The sequence below is a fragment of the Mercenaria mercenaria genome, chromosome 12 (assembly GCF_021730395.1).
Source record: "Mercenaria mercenaria strain notata chromosome 12, MADL_Memer_1, whole genome shotgun sequence".
NCBI classification, from domain to species: Eukaryota; Metazoa; Mollusca; class Bivalvia; order Venerida; family Veneridae; genus Mercenaria; species Mercenaria mercenaria.
Window position 1 is genome coordinate 27,867,768 of NC_069372.1, and position 14,361 is coordinate 27,882,128.

Here is a 14,361-nt window from a genome sequence, read left to right on the forward strand (position 1 = left end):
GTACTCTTTAATTAAACATTTGTTTTCTGTTAAACTTTTTGACGGATATATTTTTTTGCCATTCCTTACTACAAACGCTTTCGGCGGGGGATACCAATTCATTGAATTTGCTTGTTATTATTATCTTTATTTCCTCCATAACTGAAGAGCATTTACATGATAAATATAAAAGTACAGGATAGGAACACATTATAAACACAATATAAATAAGTACATTTGTCATAAATAACAGTAAATGTAACGCAGCATGTTTTGTCATAAATAACAACATAGATATAAATATTTTATATATAATCGGTTAAAACCAAACGGATAAAAGAAAGAATTTGCGTTGGTTATATTTTCTCTAGAACATTAATTGTTGCACATGGAGTAAGATAGCCTTAATCAAAACGAAACATAAAGACGACTTAGATGTGCAATGACGTGTAATCTCAGAGAAGTTGATGATAAGATCACAGTCTTATGTATGATACAAAAAATCTTTTAAATGAATGTAAGATTGCTAATGTTTCATGATTAATGCAGCAAGTAAGATAAGAAAAATTGTATACTTAACAAATAATCAAGGCCTTCGAGTGGTTTATCGTCTGATTTACCACGGTTCAGAGTTCAGATGTGTAGGAATTGAACCATGAGGGCTAATCTCGTGGTTAAATACTGAAGCCTCTGAACGATGAACCGTGGTTAATTAGACGATAAATCACAAGAAGGCTTTGATTGTTTTCATTCTGACATGCACATGCTCATTGACATATTCTAATAAATATTATGCCTGACTTCATTTACCTGAGGAGTAATGTATCGGACGTCATGTGGCAAACAGGGCTCAATAGGTGTGAATAGTATGTATTCTCTTCAGTTTCTTCTCCAGTACTACATTTTGGAATTCAACCAAGTTTGACTGGATACGAAATTCACAGCACAAGTTATGGTCCTAACTCCCTTGTGCTGTAGGGTAAAGGTATTTCAGTTGTGTGATGTAACACTTTATTAACCTGATTCACCTTTTTGTGTTTTATTGATTATCAGTAAACTATCACATTTCCTCTGTAATATTGTCAGTATTGATAAAGTAACACAGAATGGGTGACACAGGTCAATAGGGCTTAATTAATATATTTGAAGAGCAGATAAGTATAGACAACCTCAAACACCAGTATTCACATTTTTGGCATTTTGTGATGGGTTAGAATCCCATACTTAGCATGATTTGTTGTCTTACCATTCAGTGGCAGAGTAAACTTATTTATTCATTTAAACATGTTGTCTTATATGCTTACAGTTATATTTTGAAATTAACAAGGTATAAGATATATATGCAACCAGTTTGTTTTTTTTGCTCACAAAAGAACAATCTACAAAGTATACAATTAATATTGTTGATCATTAAAAACTAAAAATGATACAGTGAAAATGCAAAATGAAAAGTTTGATCTTCCGACTGCATGTTCATTTGTTTTCAAGGACAAGGATGTTTATGACAATGCTCCAACTTTACACATGCTATAAATGTTATGAAAATGGTCAAATATAGAAAATTCCAGTGGTTTTGTCAGGCAATGTTGAAATCACAGTACTTTTCTGTTTGTGATTAACTGTCATGACTTGATAGGACCACAGTCACGTGATAATAGGAAATGTTCGTATTTCACAAGCAATTAAAGGGACATCCTCCAGATATATGTCAGTTTTTGGAAAATGTGGAAGTACTAAACTGAAGTAATTGTTGATTTCTAGGAATTTATTTGTTTGATTTGTTGTGTTTACACTGAAACAGTTTTGGTCATACTGTGAAATTGTTAATATTCACGGGTGATTAATTTTCACAGATTTTGTAGTTTCATCAATTAATGAAATTAAATTCCAGTAAAAATCAAACTTCACATTTTTGTAGCAGTGAACACCCACTTAGGGCAAAACCATTGTGAGGTTACAGAGCTATGCAGTAAAATCGGACATTAGTAGAAATGTCATACAGTAAAATATGACATTCGAAGAAATCTCTCATCTACGTTAGACGTGCAGTAAAATCGGACATTAGTAGAAATGTCATACAGTAAAATAGGACATTCGAAGAAATCTCTCATCAACGTTAGACATGTAGTAAAATATGACATTAGCAGAAATGTCATGCAGTAAAATATGACATTCGAAGAAATCTCTCATCTACGTTAGACATGTAGTAAAATATGACATTAGTAGAAAATGTCATACAGTAAAATATGACATTCGAAGAAGTCACTCCTCAATGTAAGGCTTGTAGTAAAACAAGAACTTAGTAGTATATTTTACCATTTTCATATGAGTTACATTATAATATGAATTTATTTCTTTAAATTTAAAGATGAACGTGTGAAAGGCATGCCCCTTTAAGTAGGTCAATGAGACTGAAGTGTTGCAAGTAATTTTAATTACTGAAATCGGAAATAGTTCTCAAAATATATCGTGATTAAATATGAAAATTAATAAGCAAACAATTACTAACCTTGTGGCTGATATATAAAATGTCAGTTTGTTTATTTAGAAAATATTGCGTTCAAAATTGAATGGATAATAACAATGAAGAGTATGTACTTATTATTTAATTGTTGTATTTTATGGGAAGATAGTTACTCTGTTAGCCTTGTTGAAAATGAAAGTATAACATGTTGATATCAAAGTGGAAAAATAAGAAGTTAAATTGAAAAGAAAACTAAAGGCACTGGTTGTTGGAATTTATGTTAAAATTTCATGAAGCAACTTGTTCATACTTTTAGGTGAAATTCATAAAGTATGGGTACTGTGGATGTTGTATAAAGTTCTTGATATATGATTTTTGCAAGATATCCTAAATAAACTACCAAAAATATTGTGCAGAAGGGAGTAAACCCAAGCAATGCTTTTAAAATAGTGAAGAAAATCAACATTTTTCTTGCCTTTTAACCACAATATTACACTAATATTTTCATGCCTTATATCATTTTTCCGTGGTTGTGTTGTTGTTTTTTTAAAAATACATTCTGTGCCATTTAAGGTGAAAATGAACATGTTTAAAAAATTCACCCAACTGTGGGAGAGTAGCTTTAAAACTAACATTTTTAATTTATCTTTAAAAGCTGGAAAGGTAAACTACCTATTAAAAACAAATCACAAAATTTTCTTGATGTGTGAAATAATAAGTATGTGGTGTAGGTTCTCCCTTTCATGGTTGAAGGATTGAAGTCAAAAGCACCGTGTGTGTGAAAGCGACCCTGGCTGACCCACACACAATGTAAGTTAAGACTTGATTTTCTCAGGAACAGATATATATCATGAAAGAGTTGTATTTTCAATATAATGTAACCAGGAAGAAGTTTCCAAATCAAATATGATAAATGAATAGAATGCATACACATACAGATAAACACAGAAAGTAGAAAGTTAAATTTCAGTCATGAAAATATTTGAATGATAAAGACAGCAGAGGTAAAATCGATAAAGGAAAGAAATAAATAAAAGACATAAGAAAAACAAATTATAGTTACGTATTTTACCAAATTCCTTGAGCCCGCCCACTTAGCTCAGTAGGTAGAGCGTTGGTCTACGGATTGCGGGGTCGTGAGTTCGGTCCTCGGGCAGGGCGTATGTTCTCCGTGACTATTTGATAAACAACATTGTGTCTGAAATCATTAGTCCTCCACCTCTGACTCATGTGGGGAAGTTGGCAGTTACTTGCGGAGAACAGGTTTGTACTGGTACAGAATCCAGGAACACTGGTTAGGTTAACTGCCCGCCGTTACATGACTGAAATACTGTTGAAAAACGGCATTAAACCCAAAACAAACAAACCCAAAACAAACAAAACCAAATTCCTTGAACAGAATTAGAAATGTTTGTGTCTGCATCTGTATGAGTTGCTGCAATGTATAACTTCTATTATTTAAAGTAAAGGAATAAATGCTCTGACCAAATGTGTACACATCATGAAAACTGTTGTTTTATCAGTTACTGCTAATTAAGTGCTCCCTGGTGTTTGCTCAGGAATTAAGTTATCTGAGGACATTAATAAATAGCTGCAATCTCACAACCATGTTTACTAAGTATAAAATAGCCTCAATAACATATCAAGAATTATTAATTATTAAAAAAACAAAAAAAAAAAAAAAACACTGCCTAAAAAACAAAACCTCTCATGGGGACATGTTGTTCCTGGTAATTAAAAAACATGGCCAATTTATTTTGCTAAAAAAGTCATGTTTTCACTCAATCTGACATATTTTCAGGTGCTCCAAATGTGGAAATTGTCTTTCAAACTGGTACTTTGAGAAGCATGGTCAATTATTCTGTAAACAAGACTACTGGTCGTCATTTGGGGAGGCATGCAATGGATGTACAGAAATTATTACAGGGCCTGTTATGGTAAGTCAGTTGTTTTGATTGGTAAACTTTGAATTTAATACAAAGATCCTGATTGGTTTTAACACAGTACACCTTTTACATACACAGATTAAGTTAGAGTAAAACGTTTTCCTTCCGTCGTGTAAAAGATGTTAAACCTGTTTCGCACAACAAGAAAATAACTTTTGCGAAATGTTTCATTTTCATTGGCATGATTTTACTTTAGTCTGACTAATGGTGATATTGTGAAATCATTAGTATTTGTTGGTTATTATTTTCTTGTGGATTTTTTGGTTGAGACAATTGAGGAATGTAAATCCCAGCAAATTAATAAAATTCTCATTAATTAGATCTTCAGATATTGAAATCTATGACTTCATACCACTACGAAACAGCCATTTTTGGTCATAACCATGACATTTCATGCCCATGAAATTGAACAGTTGCACAGTACCTAGCAATTTTCTTCTCAGGTGAGTGACTTAGGTTCAGTTTGGCATCTTGTTTGATTTCAGGTTGCTGGTGAGCACAAGTATCATCCAGAATGTTTCCAGTGTGTAAATTGTCACACATATATTGGCGACGGGGAAAATTATGCTCTCATCGAAAGGTCCAAACTATTCTGGTAATTATTTGATGCTTGTCTGCCTTTTTATTTACAGACAAAAGTCATTCTGTTTCAGTTTTATTTGTTTGTTTTATTGTAATGTAGTTCCTGTGGTACAAGTTAGGTAATAGGTCTAATGGTGACTTACAGGATTAATGGTGGAGAAAAACTCAAGGTGGCCTTCCGAACATTCTTTCAGACACAGTAGAACCACCAAAGCCCTTAGGTTACAGGAATGAATTGCTGTAAAAAGTAAAAAATTAAGGACTAAAGCAGTAGCGAACTTTTATTAAATGACATTCTTTGATTTTTCATGATACTATTCTACACCACCAATATTGTACATTATTCTAAACATTTCCAATGGTGTAAATAAGAACTTTAAAGAAATTTAGGATATCTTTTGCCAACAATAGCTTTTAATTTATTGCTAAATATTTATCCTGATAGGAAATAGTAAATTTTTGCCTGTTTAACCTTCAGCCTGCTGGCGGCAAGTGGTTTTGCCTTTCTGACAGACCAGTGCAGACCAAGATAATGGTCTGAAATGTTCACTATTCAGTCAGTAAATTTTCAGTTAACATCCCTTTGAATAAGAAGTGGTACTGCCCAAATTGAATGATGGACCAGTCCATTTTAGAAATTTAGCAGGGTAAAGATTAAGCTACAGAATTTCAAAAAAATAGCTTTTATAATACCTTTTGTTGTGGGATTGTTATGAAACTTCCAGCTTCTTAAAACATTTGTGTAAGAACAAAATTTTTATAAGCCAAATGTTTTGCTGTAGAATTAAATGATTGGTGAGTATTTGGCTCTTGTAAAGTAAGGAATTTGTTGTTTTTTTTTCAGTGGAATATGTTACAATCTGCAAATGAAACCTATTCTAACAGAGACACCTCGTCGCCGCCGTAAACCACATTCTATACAGATGATCGAAGTTGCACCTACCCCAGACAGGCCTCGTGGCCTCCATTTCAGCATTGAGAAGAAATCACTCAATTCGAGACAATCTGTCAACAGAAAGCAAGATAATCCTAGTTCTCCACAGTTAAAGATTTCCAAGTAAGGTGGCAGGACGTTTTTGTTTGTTATAGGAAATTGTATAAATTGATTGAATACTAAATTTGTGCAGCTCAGATTAATGAATATACAAAAATATACAGCATTTTTGCATAATGTATAAAGTTGAAGTTTCTGGAAATGAACAATTAGATAAATTAAGTTGATTGTGTCTTTCTTGATATATTTCCTTCTTACTTCATTCATCTTTGGCCATTTCCAAAGAAAGAATGTGGGAGACATTGAAATGAACTATTTTCTGTTGGTATTTTTTATGTCTAGTCCGTAACTTCACAAATCTAGGAAGGGACTATTATAGAATTTTTTTTACTTGATTCTTACTATATAATTTCTGTGCAGAACATGATATTCCAATAAGTTGTCATCCTTGAACATACAGTTTTATGTGTTTGTTGGAATTTAGTTTTGTGTATTGTTGCAGCCACAAAATTTACAAAATTAGGCCCTTGGGAATAAGAATTAACTTACTGTTCATGTTTTGTTTCCACAGAATTGATAGCAATCCTGAACTTGAGGATCTGAACATTGGTGACAAGATAATTGAAGTGAATGGCATAACTGTTAAAGATCAATTTATAAAAGAAATAACATCCGTACTGGAAAACCCTAATGAAGCCTTACACCTTATGGTGGAACGTGATCCCTCACCTCTTCCTCGTGAACGCAATGCCCGTAGCGTTTATAGTTCAGACACAGAGTCGGATACTGAAAGAACGTCGGTGTCATCCCCAGAATCTATGGACATAGAAGGAACCAAAGTTCTGCTCAGACCAAAGAATTTAATAAGTCCAAACAGGTATTATCCTTTTTAGTCAGATGATGGGTTGTTGGTAAAAACACTTCTTCATCTCTATATAAACACTTTCTGTTGAACTCTTTATTCTCACATGCAGCACAAACTTTTTATTTTGCAAACAGGAGAAGACATATCGGCTGTAGAGAAATTGTTGCTCTGGTAGGGTTAATAACTAATTTTTCCTAATGGTATAGAAATTATTTGTGTTTGTAGAAAGGTGTTTGCTGTTCAGAGGTTTTGTTAAAAGATGTTATATGGTAATATTGTTGCATGAGTTTCATATACAGTAAAACACCGCTCGCTCGAGGTCGCAAGGGGATGAGCAAAATGCTCGAGTTATCCATGGTTTCGAGCGACCTAAACATTGACCATCATAAAAAGAAAACTAAAGTGTCATCGGGACCATTTGCAGAGTAAACGGTGATGCTTAATAATAACAAACTTGTGACATTTGCAAAAACAAACGTATTAATACAAACGTTATCTATTGATAGATGTCTCAATATGTAATTTGTAAATAATACATTTGAAGAAACAACTAAGACTTTTTTATTCATCAACAAGTGCATATCATAATTATCGTCTCAATTTTATGAAAAGGCTATATTATTTCCTTCATTTGCAAGCAGACAACTGCTGATTAAAGTACTAAGATCTCATAACTATCTTCTCAATCCCGCAGAAAAGATGCTTTAAGTAATCAGTAATTGATCGATATTTAATCAATAAAACTTTTCTTTAAGCTTTTATTAATAATTAATCTCATCATAAGATCCAATATACCGACAAACAAACATTTAAGATTGTCTGGGAATAGACTATGCAATTCTCACGGTGTGTGAAAATGTTTAATTAACCGATACAATCTGACCACCGAAGGTGTGAAACATTTTGACACCTCTGCTCGAGTTAGCCAGAAGCAACAAAGAGTAAATTAATACACAGGGACCAGGTGTCATGCTCGAGCGATCGAGTTATCGATGCTCGACCCAGCCATGGTAATATCACATAGAAAATAGAAGGAAATTGGCCGGGACCACATGAATTGCTCGAGCGAGCCCGGGTGCTCGAGTCATCGATGCTCGAGCGAGCGGTGTTTCACTGTAGCTTGTCTATATTTCAAATATTTATGATGATGATCAATTGTTTTGAAATCTATATGTTTGCAGAAGTAGTCATGTTAGAAGAAGAAGCAAATCTCCCTCCCCCATTCCAACTTCCCGCCAAAAAAGTGTAGACCTTAGTCGAGCTCAGTCATTCCGTACCATGCCAGAGACTCACCGTGTGTTCCGTACAAGTGATCTTGTCCCTGGTCCAGTGTTAGGGAAAGGCTTCTTTGGACAAGCTGTCAAGGTCACACATAAACTAACTGGAGAGGTGATGGTGTTGAAAGAATTGTACAGGTTCGATGAAGATGCTCAAAAGAGTTTTTTGAAAGAGGTAATACATTGAATAGTCTAGAGTGATTTACACAGCCTGAGTCTGTTTATTTTTGTCTGTGCATCTTACTGTTACATTGCTGACTGTTTGAGGCAGTATTTGTAAGCTTGTTTAGCACTGTGCTCAAACAGAGGGAATAGGAAGACACAGAAAAGGCTTTGAATACTGATCTCTAGTTACGTAATTTCACTGGATTATGTATTGCTTAGTGCTAGTGTTTCTTTGTGGAGTTAATTTATTACCACTTTCAAAGGAAATGAAATGTTAAAATTCATTTAAGCAAAAATATACTTTCATTAAACAATCAAAAACATTGATAGTTAAGGGAACTACAGGTGATTATTAATGATCAGAACAGCCGGGACACTAGTAGATCGCAGTCCATTGATAGCTTGATCAAAACTTACATCTTTAGTAGAATGATGACAAATACTTAGGAATGGTATTAGGTGAATTTCCAGACAACATTTTATAAAAATGCAAAAAAATACAGCACATTTAAAAATCAGGAGAAATTTATTGATTTCAGGTATCCGTCCTGAGAAGTTTAGACCATCCAAATGTTTTGAAGCTTCTCGGCGTAATGTATAAAGAAAAGAAATTGAATCTCGTCACAGAGTTTATAGAGGGTGGCACTTTAAAGGATCTCTTGCAAGACCAGTCAAAGACATTGTCATGGTTACAGAAAGTTAATATGGCAAAAGACATCTCTTCTGGGATGGTATGTAAATTGTTAACCGAAATATTTTATAGTAACAATTGTTTTGTCTGTTACCCTTTCGTCAATGTCAGCACCTGCGTCTTTGTTATAAAGTATCTACCTGTGTTATAAGCAGATTTCTCAGAAACTTTTGGAGGGAATGTTGGTATAATGTGATCTATTCTGACTTCATCTTGACTTCATTGATCTGCTGTTCTGTATCCATATAAAAGCTCACACTGCCAAATGATTCCTAACACATTTTGTTGACATTATCACAGAATCCTAAGACTTTCAAAGATAGGTCAGTGGTGTATCTTGTTTTGTGTGCTGATATGAAAGACATTATTTCTGTTTTATCAGAATCGTCAGTACTTTTTATTTTTTGCATGATTAATTTGTGCAGTATATGATCAGTAGTGTATTGATTCCAAACATTAAGGAAAGAAGACACAATAATTGGATGAAATAAAACTGTCTGCAGACCTGCAGTAACATCAGACATTGTGCAATATTTTCCACAGTACCAATGTGATATTTAGGAAACCATCTGCAATTTTATAGGCATTGAAGACTGTAATAAACAGAACGTGCAGTGAAAAAATGGTATTTAAGACTGTAATAAACAGAACTTGCAGTGAAAAAAACTGGCATTGAAGACTGTAATAACAGAATAGCTGTACATTCTTTTGAATGAATGGACAGCTGATGCTTTAAATGATACAAAGAGGGACGTCTTAAGTCATCAGTATCATGTTAATGCTTTGTAGTTGGAAAGTTTTGTTTTGTGACAATATTTAACATGTATTTATATGTATTATTATTTGTTTCAGTCTTACTTACATTCTATGGACATAATACATCGTGATCTCAACTCCAATAACTGTCTTTGTAGAGCAGTAAGTGTTTTTCATTTTAGCAATAAATTAATATCTTTTATATAATATTCGTAATTCATTTAAGTTTGAAATAATCTAATCTGTCTGTCCATATTTTGTTAAATTCTGTGATTACTTTTACGTGATTCATAGCTGTTTATTGATCATGTCATTTCAAAATTGAAACTGCTAGAAACTTACGAAACATATTTTGTCTTAGTATGGACTTATGAGAAATGTCTGAGGAATCTTTAGGATATTGTTGCTATGATATTTCTGTATTAGATTCCAAGTTACAAAAGCATTGCTTGATATTTATGAGAAAGATGCATTAATATTGACTATATTCTGCTTATCATAGACATTTCTTTAAACTATGAAAGTAATTAGAGGTGTACCAACAGAGAATATACATGTACTATTTATATAAAAGTCTCAATGAAAATTGACAAAATTCTATGAAGTTCCATCACATTTTAATCTTTCATAATTACTTTTAACTCTTTATAGGACCAGACTGTGGTTGTGGCAGACTTTGGTTTGGCTAGAGTGATTTCTGACCATGATTTGTTCAGGCAGCCTCCTAAGACACCATCTCCGACAAAAGGTCCAGGCAAGCGGAGATACCAGAGGAAGAAACGGTACACCGTGGTCGGTAATCCTTTCTGGATGGCGCCGGAGATGATCAATGGTCATAAATATGATGAAAAAGTTGATGTCTTCTCATTTGGTATAGTTCTGTGTGAGGTAAAGTTTAACAGAATTTTCTTTTTTATGTTAATTCTACAGTTTATTTCTGCAATTTAATGCCCCTATTTGAAGAAGGGTGTGCTGTTTCACTCATATCAGTGGATAAATAATTTTGTTCACTCAATAACTAGAGAACACTTAGGTCTACAGTAGCCTAATTGTACCCCCCGACAACAAAGTTGTAAGGGGGGGTATACTGGTTTCAGGTTGTCTGTCTGTCCGTCTGTCCGTAGACGCAATCTTGTGCGCACCATCTCTCCTTATCCCCTTGACAGAATTTAATGAAACTTCACACAGGTGATCAGTACCAACAGTAGTTGTGCATGGGGCATGTTAGGTTCTTTTAGAAAAAAAATATGCAGAGTTATGGGACTTTGTTTTTTTGTTACTATACTATATACATAGACACAATCTTGTGCGCACCATCTCTCCTCATCCCCTTGACACAATTTAATGAAACTTCACACAAGTGATCAGTACCAACATTAGTTGTGCATGGGGCATGTTAGGTTCTTTTAGAAAAAAAATTTGCAGAGTTATGGGACTTTGTTTTTTTGTTACTATACTATATACATAGAAACAATCTTGTGCGCACCATCTCTCCTCATCCCCTTGACACAATTTAATGAAACTTCACACAAGTGATCAGTACCAACAGTAGTTGTGCATGGGGCATGTTAGGTTCTTTTAGAAAAAAAATTTGCAGAGTTATGGGACTTTGTTTTTTTGTTACTATGCTATATACATAGACACAATCTTGTGCACACCATCTCTCCTCATCCCCTTGACACAATTTAATGAAACTTCACACAAGTGATCAGTAACAACAGTAGTTATGCATGGGGCATGTTAGGTTCTTTCAGAAAAAAAATTTGCAGAGTTATGGGACTTTGTTTTTTTTTTGTTACTATACTATATACATAGACACAATCTTGTGCGCACCATATCTCCTCATCCCCTTGACACAATTTAATGAAACTTCACACAAGTGATCAGTACCAACCCTAGTTGTGCATGGTGCATGTTACATTCTTTTAGATAAATATTCTGCATAGTTATGGGACTTTGTTTTTTGTTACTATACTGTATACATACATTCTATATACATACAGTCCACATAATTATGCAATCTTGTGTGCATCAAATTGCAATACACTGTGTCAGTGCATGCGGGGGGTACATTCATCACCTTTAGTGATAGCTCTAGTTTCATATGTCTGGCTGTGGTCAGTTGGTGACCGCTGTTTATTTCGGGTTGGTAGGTCAGAGGTGAAAGTTTAAGTTTTCCAGAAGTTGGAAACAGTTTCTGCTGTGTAACAAAAGAACACTTGGGTCTACAGCCATTCTTACTTCACAGGATGATTGCCAGCGTCAGTAGATGATCCATATTGTTTTGGGGGTCAAAAAGTCAAAGTCATAGTGACCTTCATACTGAAAACAGTTTTAACAATCAGTGAATAAAGAATAATTGAGTCTACTATCTTCTACATTAAATGATTGCATATGATCAGCAGATGACCCTATGATTGCCTGTGATCAGCAGATGACCCTATGATTGCCTGTGATCAGCAGATGACCCTATGATTGCATGTGATCAACAGATGACCCTATGATTGCCTGTGATCAACAAATGACTTATGATTGCCTGTGATCAACAGATGACCCTATGATTGCATGTGATCAGCAGATGACTTATGATTGCCTGTGATCAACAGATGACCCTATGATAGCATGTGATCAACAAATGACTTATGATTGCCTGTGATCAACAAATGACTTATGATTGCCTGTGATCAACAAATGATCCTATGATTACCTATGATCGACAGATGACCCTAAATGTCTTCAACTTGTAGATAACATTGACACTGTGTCAGGCCAGTTTCTGGAAAGTTTGGTCCTATAGCCTCTTAACATGATTTGATAAATGACTTTGGTCAGTGGATGTTGGGGTTGTTGAATGTACTCTGTCATACTTAGGGGGTCATCTGAGCTAAATGTAGAAAAAACATTTAAATAACTTTTTCTCATGGAGTGTATTATGGAAGTTTACAAAAGTTGGTTAGTAGCATCTTGCTTGAAGCTATCTCAAGTTTGTTCAAAACATTCAGGTTGGCTGCACTTAGAAGTATCCAAAGCTACATATAGACATTGAACGTCTTCTTTTTAGCTCATCTGATTTTTTGAAAAAAAATGATGAGTTATTGTCATCGCTTGAGCGGTTGTCGGCGTCGGCGTCGGCGTTGCCTGGTTAAGTTTTATGTTTAGGTCAGCTTTTCTCCTAAACTATCAAAGCTATTGCTTTGAAACTTGGAATACTTGTTCACCATCATAAGCTGACCCTGTATAGCAAGAAACATAACTCCATCTTGCTTTTTGCAAGATTTATGGCCCCTTTTGTACTTAGAAAATATCAGATTTCTTGGTTAAGTTTTATGTTTAGGTCAACTTTTCTCCTAAACTATCAAAGCTATTGCTTTGAAACTTGGAATACTTGTTCACCATCATAAGCAGACCCTGTACGTCAAGAATCATAACTCCATCTTGCTTTTTGCAAGATTTATTGCCCCTTTTGGACTTAGAAAATCAGTTTTCTTGGTTAAGTTTTATGTTTAGGTCAGCTTTTATCCTAAACTATCAAAGCTATTGCTTTAAAACTTGCAACACTTGTTTACCATCATAAGTTGACCCTGTATAGCAAGAAACATAACTCCGTCCTGCTTTTTGCAAGATTTATGGCCCCTTTTTGACTTAGAAAATATCAGATTTCTTGGTTAAGTTTTATGTTTAGGTCAACTTTTTCTCTTAAACTATCAAAGCTATTGCTTTGAAACTTGCAACACTTGTTCACCATCATAAGCTGACCCTGTACAGCAAGCAACATAACTCCATCCTGCTTTTTGCAATAATTATTGCCCCTTTTGGACTTAGAAAATCATTTTCTTGGTTGAGTATTATGTTTAAGTCAACTTTTCTCATAAACTATTAAAGCTATTGCTTTAAAACTTGCAACAGTTTTTCACCATCATAAGTGGACACTGTACATCAAGAAACATAACTCTATCCTGCTTTTTGCAAGAATGATGGCCCTTTTTAGACTTAGAAAATCATGGGTAGGACAATATTTCTATTACACAAAAAAAATCAGATGAGCGTCAGCACCCGCAAGGCGGTGCTCTTGTTTATCATGTATCTTTACCAGGTCAGATGCTTGTCTATGGGCCATCTTGTTTAAATTTAGTAACCACTTTGATAATGATATTAAACAAAATTGAGATAAAAATCAGTTCTTAAATTATTGTTTATATCTGAAAGATTGAAAATTGAAGAATTTCTTTCTAGTTTCTGTCTTACAATTTCAGATAATTGGTCAAGTGTACGCTGATCCTGACATTTTGCCAAGGAGTTTTGACTTTAGTCTCAATGTAGAGGCATTCAAGGAGAAATTCTGCAGGGATTGCCCAAATGGCCTGTTGAAATTGGCAGTTATATGCGCTCAAATGATTCCAGAGAGCAGGTAATTCTTAAAAACTTTCTGCAATTTATTTTGAAGGCAGTTGAGCTGGAATGACAGCAGTTTCTGTTACATTATATATTTTGGCTTTTTTTGCCACAGCTGTAATATGAGCAAATTGTTTTTACCATTTTAACAAGTGGCAAATGCTGATTGCATATGGGGAATGGGAAAATTAAGATTGTCATTATTGGTCGAGCACCCTAACTTCACTGTCAGGATGATATCAAAAATATT

General features: G+C 34.3%; 1 protein-coding gene across 6 annotated transcripts in view; it reads left to right on the plus strand.

The window, feature by feature from the left end:
* The window catches only part of LOC123534569 (LIM domain kinase 1-like), a 56,388-nt gene that overhangs the window by 33,769 nt on the left and 8,258 nt on the right, over positions 1 to 14,361 (plus strand). For 4 of the 6 annotated variants that reach the window (XM_045316861.2, XM_045316860.2, XM_045316864.2 and 1 more), the window contains 9 exons: positions 4,245 to 4,380; positions 4,875 to 4,984; positions 5,816 to 6,028; positions 6,537 to 6,842; positions 8,012 to 8,282; positions 8,812 to 9,003; positions 9,816 to 9,881; positions 10,371 to 10,607; positions 13,973 to 14,127. In XM_045316861.2, coding sequence (XP_045172796.2) covers positions 4,245 to 4,380; positions 4,875 to 4,984; positions 5,816 to 6,028; positions 6,537 to 6,842; positions 8,012 to 8,282; positions 8,812 to 9,003; positions 9,816 to 9,881; positions 10,371 to 10,607; positions 13,973 to 14,127 — 1,686 coding nt within the window. Of the gene's footprint in view, positions 1 to 2,424; positions 2,570 to 3,232; positions 3,254 to 4,244; positions 4,381 to 4,874; positions 4,985 to 5,815; positions 6,029 to 6,536; positions 6,843 to 8,011; positions 8,283 to 8,811; positions 9,004 to 9,815; positions 9,882 to 10,370; positions 10,608 to 13,972; positions 14,128 to 14,361 lie in introns of those variants that run through there. The other 2 variants (XM_045316863.2, XM_045316865.2) reach the window with 2 other exon arrangements.